The sequence below is a fragment of the Physeter macrocephalus genome, chromosome 11 (genome assembly GCF_002837175.3).
Source record: "Physeter macrocephalus isolate SW-GA chromosome 11, ASM283717v5, whole genome shotgun sequence".
Classification (NCBI taxonomy): domain Eukaryota; kingdom Metazoa; phylum Chordata; class Mammalia; order Artiodactyla; family Physeteridae; genus Physeter; species Physeter macrocephalus.
This window is the reverse complement of record NC_041224.1, coordinates 3,883,234-3,891,026: the sequence shown is the minus strand read 5'-3', so window position 1 is coordinate 3,891,026 and position 7,793 is coordinate 3,883,234. Positions and strand designations below refer to the sequence as shown.

At 41.6% G+C, this 7,793-nt stretch overlaps 1 protein-coding gene across 9 annotated transcripts in view; it reads right to left on the bottom strand.

Annotated features, from left to right (window-relative positions):
* DOP1A (DOP1 leucine zipper like protein A) overlaps positions 1-7,793 on the bottom strand; it is a 119,308-nt gene that overhangs the window by 35,753 nt on the left and 75,762 nt on the right. For all 9 annotated transcript variants that reach the window (XR_003682068.2, XM_028496191.2, XM_028496185.2 and 6 more), the window contains 3 exons: positions 3,902-4,523; positions 3,015-3,289; positions 1,764-1,916 (listed from right to left, as the gene is read on the bottom strand). Coding sequence is in view for 8 of the 9 variants with exons in the window: in XM_028496191.2 (XP_028351992.1) it covers positions 1,764-1,916; positions 3,015-3,289; positions 3,902-4,523 (1,050 nt within the window). In the remaining variant the exon portion in view is untranslated. The remainder of the gene's footprint in view (positions 1-1,763; positions 1,917-3,014; positions 3,290-3,901; positions 4,524-7,793) is intronic.

Here is a 7,793-nt window from a genome sequence, read left to right as displayed (position 1 = left end):
GGGAGGGGCCGCGGCAGTGGGAGGCCCGCGTACCGAAAAAAAAAAAAAAAAAGATACATGCACCCCAGTGTTCACTGCAGCACTATTTACAATAGCTAGGTCATGGAAGCAACCTAAATGCCCATCGACAGACGAATGGATAAAGAAGATGTGGTACATATATACAATGGAATATTACTCAGCCATGAAAAGGAACGAAATTGGGTCATTTGTAGAGACGTGGATGGACCTAGAGACTGCCATACAGACTGAAGTCAGTCAGAAAGAGAAAAACAAATATCGCATATTAACGCATATATGTGGAATCTAGAAAAACGGTACAAATGACCGGTTTGCAGGGCAGAAAGAGAGACAAAGATGTAGAGAACAAACGTATGGACACCAAGGGGGAAAGTGGCGGGGGGTGGTGGTGGTGGTGGGATGAATTGGGAGATTGGGACTGACATGTATACACTGATGTGTATAAAATGGATAACTCATAAGAACCTGCTGTATAAAAAAAATAAATAAAATTTTAAAAAAAACAGAGAAAGAGAAATTGTAATATTAACAAAAATTTTACAGTCTTCCTCCAGCATTTGTGGAATCCTTCAAGTAAAAGACCCCTGAAATCGGGATTGCGACTGTCTAAACTGTTTGTGATAGGTTAGAGGAGTGCCTGCTTTTTCTGTGTGCCTAATAAATGTTTTTCCAATGAAGCCTGTGTTTGTACATCAACCAATAGAAACATGTAAAAAAGAGTAAGTAATAACAGATAGTTTTTTTCATGGATATATAATACCTTTATTCAGAGCTTAGTATTTCTTTAAAATGAAATGTTATACAAGTAAACAGGTATATAATTTGTCCTAGATTTATACTTAACGTAAAGCAAATTACTACACTGAAATACAAGGCTCTATTTAAAATTTTCTGAACAATTCTGAAAGAATGTGTTGAAGTAAAATTAGAATTTTAACAGTTTTCTTGGAATAAACTTTTCAGTCCTCTCATTTACTCCTTCATTTGCCAGGTCCCCCTGCCAAACGCTGCATCTACTCTACACAATGCCTTTTGGAACATAACCCATTCAAACTCACTAGCATTGAGAACTTTTCAAAATGAGGGCAATCCACTTCTAAAAGCTGTTCAATAAAATCTTCTTAAAATTAATATTAGAGAGCAGATACAGGAAGACCACAAACTTCATTAAGTTACCCTGAACAGGTCAATCAGAATGATCGTTCTAGCTTCTTCTCAGGCCCAGTCATGACTCAGCCATCTTTACTCGAATTGATGTTATGTATCACACTTCATATACATTAGGATACAAAATCCTTATTTTGGATATTTATTATAAGGCAAATAATATAATCTCACATACTAACACTCTATAGCTTATAAATGTCATTTCACATATATTAATGTATCCACCAGTTTCATAACTGTGGCCACCGAATACATCTTTAAACGACCCAAGAACTTGGACCACCAACAACTTTAATTATCACTCCCCACAGGTGGTACCCTGAACCAAGAAATAAACACAGCATTTGATTTTGGGTTCCTTGATTTTTCATATTACTGACGCTTATGTAAAGAACTTTCCTCTAAAAAGAAGAGAACACATGTATTTTAAAGATTTGATGGTCACTGAATGAATTCATATTACCTCTTATTCAGATACTAGATGAAATAATTTTCCTAGAGTTTCCTTAATTTACCTTTTAGTATAATGTGAGCAGGAGGTGGGGTGGGCACAGGATAAGAAGAGAAGAATTTACCTTATCTTTATGGGTTAACTGCTGACTTATAACATCCTCACAGATGCTAGAAGAAGGAACCAAGTTATGTAATTGATAAAACAGTTCCACACTCTTCTGGTGGTGCTGAGGTGTCCCATCTCCCATCTGGTTCCACAATGTTAAAGCTACATGCTATAAAAAAAAGATGTAAAAGTCACAGTTACAAAATTGCAAATGGAAACTTATTTAACAGACATTTCCTATTAGGTACAAACAAGCCTCTGACTGCCAGACCTAGAAGGTCTTAATAGTCATTATGCCACTGGAATGAGATTTAAAAGCGTAGCTTTCCATCTGCTCACTTTCTGGTCCAGGCTTTTAGAACCTCTTATGATAGTCCTTTAATTATATTTATCTTAAACAGCAGATATGCAATCACTTTTTACAGGGTCCAGATAAGACCCCATTTCACTATTTTAGAGACGTTTAGTAAAGTGATGCTAGAATATGTTATCTTTAAGAGGATATAAATCCCACAATGAAGGCAATTTAATGCTTACAGTTATATGCTGCAAAGTGAAATATAATTCATAGTCCAAATATGCAAACTACTTAAAACGTACAAAATAGGTTGTGTGTATTTCAGTGCTACATGTGTTAACACAGCACTTGATGATCTATGACGGCATTAATAAAAGTGCAACAATCATCCAGGTTCACCACAACATTGTAGAACCCAACTCTAACCTAGCAGGAGGAACTATCTGGAGGGGCACAATAACTTGAAATTACATTAAAATTTAAAAAAAATTTTTATATATAAATAATCTACCTGCTTAAGTCAAATATACTTGATGTTCTTTCTATGTAGAAGATATCATATGTACTGTTGTGACAGAGATCAAAGACTGCATTTTTTTTGGAATGACATCATGCATCACAAATGATCATCAGACAATTCAGTCAGAAAACTTTTTCTGGGTGTTTTGGAGAGCTGAGGTTGCACTCTACGAAAAGCAAAAGTGTCACAACCACTTTATCTGGAAATACATTTTACTGCATAAATGAACTTTTCTCTTCACCCTAATATTCCCCTCAGCCTTAGCTTTTTTCTCCTCACAAAACTGGGGAGAAGACTGGCCAAGCAGCACTGATCAAGTGTGGTGTCTTTTCCTACATGGTATGATATTAAGAGGTGTTTAATTAAGCCTGATTATCTTCTTTAAAATCTCTGCTCTGCAAATCAGCTCAAGTATCATCTTAGTCATGAATGTGTTTCTTAGAGCTCACCTTGAAAAATTCAGTCTTCTCAGCTATGTATCTCAGATTGCCCGGAGTGAGGGGAGGTCTAATAACCACAGCTACTCTTCCCTGGTTTGGACTCAAGGGCTGTGCAGGCTCCACACTGCTGATGTTTTCCCCAGTGACCACGGCCACCGACTGAGTCAGTCCTACCAGATCCATCACTAGTGAAATCGCAACGCTCTGCACACTGCAATCACTTGCTTGGCTGCACGCGCTCATCAGCGTCTGGAGCCACACTGGAGGCTGCACGTGCTCCCAGTCTGAAACAAAAGCCGGAAGCCAACACAGTCCGTCACACCGAACCTTCCACGCACACTCTAGCTTCCCAGTTAATTTCAAAACACAAAGCACTTCTACCAAATAACTTTAGGCCTTGCTCGGTGAACAAAACCATGGTTTCTCACTTAGACTTGAGCTTCAAGAAAATAAAGCAGCAACAGGAATTTCATAAAATTTTTTAATATGTATTTTTCTTATGCCAAGTCATACAACCTATTTTCTGTCCCAAAAAAAGTTTATTAATCAATTAACAGTATGTAGTACTCACTGCACTATGTGTGTGCACTATGTATGTATGTGTGTGTGTGTGTGTGTGTGTGTGTATATATATATATATAAATAAAAATTTAAATGAAGGTAAACACATATGATGCTAGTCATAATAAAGGAAATCAGGAAATTGTCCAACATATCAATCTCCCCATAATGACAGTATTTCATTGAAAAAAAATCTACAAATTAAAAAAGTTTTAAAAATTAAGAGGCTAAAAAAAATCCCAGTTTTAATATCTGAGTATTCCTTAAAATAAAGGGGGAGGGGAAAGCATGCCATAAAAAATATTTTTAAATAAATAAAGCAGAGAGGACCTTACCAGTCTCTGATTTCTCAGAGCGCAGCTCTGAGGTATGGTTCCCCTCAGCAATGTAAACTGGGAAGCTCGAGCACTCCAGGAAGAGCTGGCAGGCAGCAAGGAAGGCAGAAAGGTATTCTTTCGAAGTTTTTTGTTTACTGATGTTTCTCTCTTTTCCATCACCATGGGAATCCTTGTCCCAGTCTGAAGTCTCTCCTAGCTCTCGACTGAGATCCCCTTGATGTTCTGTAGCCAAAGCCTGAGAGAAAGAGTTATTCTGGATGATGTAGAGGTTGATAAGTCTGGTGAGAAACTGTTGGACATACTCCAAGCAGCACTGCATTGCAGTTTTTTGGGCTGTCTTCCCACTTTGGGGTGCTGTCCCCTGAGTGACTATGGAAGGGGGCTGGATGATAGTTTCTTCAGATCCCACAGTGGAGGCCGTTTCTGTTTCGGAGGATGTGCTACCAATTGGGATGGCAGCTGCCTCCGGTCCCTCACTCAGTTCTCTGTCGATGTCTTCAGTTCGGTCTGCTTGATACTGTATGAACTCAGTGAATCCACTCTCTGAGGAGCGACTACTTGGTGGATTTTCTCCATCTTCAAACACTTCAGTCGGATTTTCAAGAGAAACTGATGATACCTGGTAGGGTGTAAAAGAGCAGAAGGCCGAGTAACTAAATGTATTATATTAGAAATTAAAATTAAAAAGTCACATTTTGAAAGAAGTCAGCTTTAGATTTGACTTATTCACAACCTAATTCACATGTCACAACTTAATCTATATATCTGGTTGAATCTTAAAAGAGTTTCTACAACTGATTCACATATCTATGCTAATAGGAAATACTGATACGGTTCTAATTAATATATTAATAAAAAGCTATTCAATAAATATTTATTATTGGCTATATGCATAACTTAAGCTTAGGTTCTTGAGGACAAAATACGTACATGTAAAACTCTCTAGGATCTATACCCTTGTTTTCAAACTACTAATAATTTATTCAATCTACTTCATGAAATCACTTTCCTAATGTCTAAACAATGCATGGAATGAGACATTAAGGTTAAAAAAAATGACATTTTAGAAACTAGAAATAGGGGGACCTTCAAAATAGCAGAGAAGACATGGAGATCACCTTCCTCCCCACAGATACATCAGAAATACATCTACACGTGGAACAACTCCTACAGAACACCTACTGAACGGAGATTCCCGCAGAGGATCGGTGCCGACCGGCACTAACCAGCCCGAGAAGCTTGTCTGCTCACCCGCCGGGGTGGGCGGGGGCTGGGAGCTGAGGCTCGGGCTTCGGTCGGAAGCCGGGAGAGGACTGGGGTTGGCTGCCTGAACACAGTCTGAAGGGGACTCGTGCGCCACAGCTAGCCAGGAGGGACTCTGGGAAAAAGTCTGGACCTGCCTAAGAGGCAAGAGACCATTGTTTCGGGGTGCGCAAGGAGTAGGGATTCAGAACACTACCTAAACGAGCTCCAGAGAAGCGCGGGAGCCGCGGCTTTTAGCGCGGACACCAGAGACGGGCATGAGACACTAAGGCTGCTCCTGCAGCCACCAAAAGCCTGTGTGCAAGCCCAGGTCACTATCCACCTTCGGAGCCACAGAGGAGAGCGCAGCCACAGGGGTGCGGAGGGCAAAGCAGAGAGACTCCCGCATGGAGGATCGGTGCCGACCGGCACTAACCAGCCCGAGAAGCTTGTCTGCTCACCCGCCGGGGTGGGCGGGGGCTGGGAGCTGAGGCTCGGGCTTCGGTCGGAAGCCGGGAGAGGACTGGGGTTGGCTGCCTGAACACAGTCTGAAGGGGACTCGTGCGTCACAGCTAGCCAGGAGGGACTCTGGGAAAAAGTCTGGACCTGCCTAAGAGGCAAGAGACCATTGTTTCGGGGTGCGCAAGGAGTAGGGATTCAGAACACTACCTAAACGAGCTCCAGAGAAGCGCGGGAGCCGCGGCTTTTAGCGCGGACACCAGAGACGGGCATGAGACACTAAGGCTGCTCCTGCAGCCACCAAAAGCCTGTGTGCAAGCCCAGGTCACTATCCACACCTCCCCTCCTGGGAGCCTGTGCAGCCCGCCACTGCCAGGGTCCCGTGATCCAGGGACAGCTTCCCCGGGAGAAGGCACGGCGCCTCAGGCTGGTGCAACGTCATGCTGGCCTCTGCCGCCGCAGGCTCGCCCCGCATCCGTGCCCCTCCCTCCCCACGGCCTGAGTGAGCCAGAGCCCCCGGATCAGCTGCTCCTTTAACCCCGTCCTGTCTGAGGGAAGAACAGACGCCCTCAGGTGACCTACGCGCAGAGGCGGGGCCAAATCCAAAGCTGAACCCCGGGAGCTGTGTGAACAAAGAAGAGAAAGGGAAATCTCTCCAGGCAGCCTCAGGAAGAGCTGATTAAACCTCAACAATCAACTTGATGTACCTGCATTTCTGGAATACCTGAATAGACAATGAAGCATCCCAAATTGAGGTGGTGGACTTTGGAAGCAACTGTAGACTTGGGGTTTGCTTTCTGCATCTAATTTGTTTCTAGTTTTATGTTTATTTTATTTTAGTGTTTAGAGCTTATTATCATTGGTAGATCTGTTTATTGATTTGGTTGCTCTCTTCCTTTTTTTTAATATATATATATTTTTTTCTCTTTTTGTTAGTGTGTATGTGTATGCTTCTTTATGTGATTTTGTCTGCACAGATTTGCTTTTACCATTTGTCCTAGGGTTCTGTCTGTCTGTATTTTTTGTTTTTTGGGGTTTTTTTTAGAATAGTTCTTAGTGCTTGTTATCATTGGTGGATTTGCTTTTTGGTTTGGTTGCTCTCTTCTCTTTTCTTCTTATTACTTTTAATATTTTTATTAAAAATTTTTTAAAATTTTAATAACTTTATTTTACTAATTTTTTCTTTCTTTCTTTCTTTTCTTTCTCCCTTTTCTTCTGAGCCAAGTGGCTGACAGGGTCTTAGCGCTCTGGCCGAGTGTCAGGCCTGAGCCTCTGAGGTGGGAGAGCTGAGTTCAGGATGCTGGTCCACCAGAGACCTTCCAGTCCCACAAATATTAAACAGTGAAAGCTCTCCCAGAGATCTCCATCTCAACGCTAAGACCCAGCTCCACACAATGACCAGCAAGCTCCAGTGCTGGACACCCCACGCCAAACAACTAGCAAGACAGGAACCCAACCCCACCCATTAGCAGAGAGGCTGACTAAAATCATAATAAGGTCACAGACACCCCAAAACACACCACCGGACACGGTCGTGCCCACCAGAAAGACAAGATCCAGCCTCATCCACCAGAACACAGGCACCAGTCCCCTCCACCAGGAAGCCTACACAACCCACAGAACCAACCCTACCCATTGGGGATAGATACCAAAAAAACCGGGAACTATGAACCTGCAGCCTGCAAAAAGGAGACCCCAAACAGAGTAAGTGAAGCAAAATAAGAAGACAGAGAAATACACAGCAGATGAAGGAGCAAGGTAAAAACGCACCAGACCAAACAAATGAAGAGAAAATAGGCAGTCTACCTGAAAAAGAACTCAGAGTAATGATAGTAAAGATGATCCTAAATCTTGGAAATAGAATGGAGAAAATACAAGAAGCGTTTAACAAGGACCTAGGAGAACTAAAGAGCAAACAAATATTGATGAAAAACACAATAAATGAAATTAAAAATTCTCTAGGAGGAATCAATAGCAGAATAACTGAGGCAGAAGAACGGATAAGTGACCTGGAAGATAAAATAGTGGAAATAACTACCACAGAGCAGAATAAAGAAAAAAGAATGAAAAGAATTGAGGACAGTCTCAGAGACTCCTGGCACAACATTAAACACACCAACATTCGAATTATAGGGGTCCCTGAAGAAGAAGAGAAAAAGAAAGGAACTGAGAAAATATTTGAAGAGAT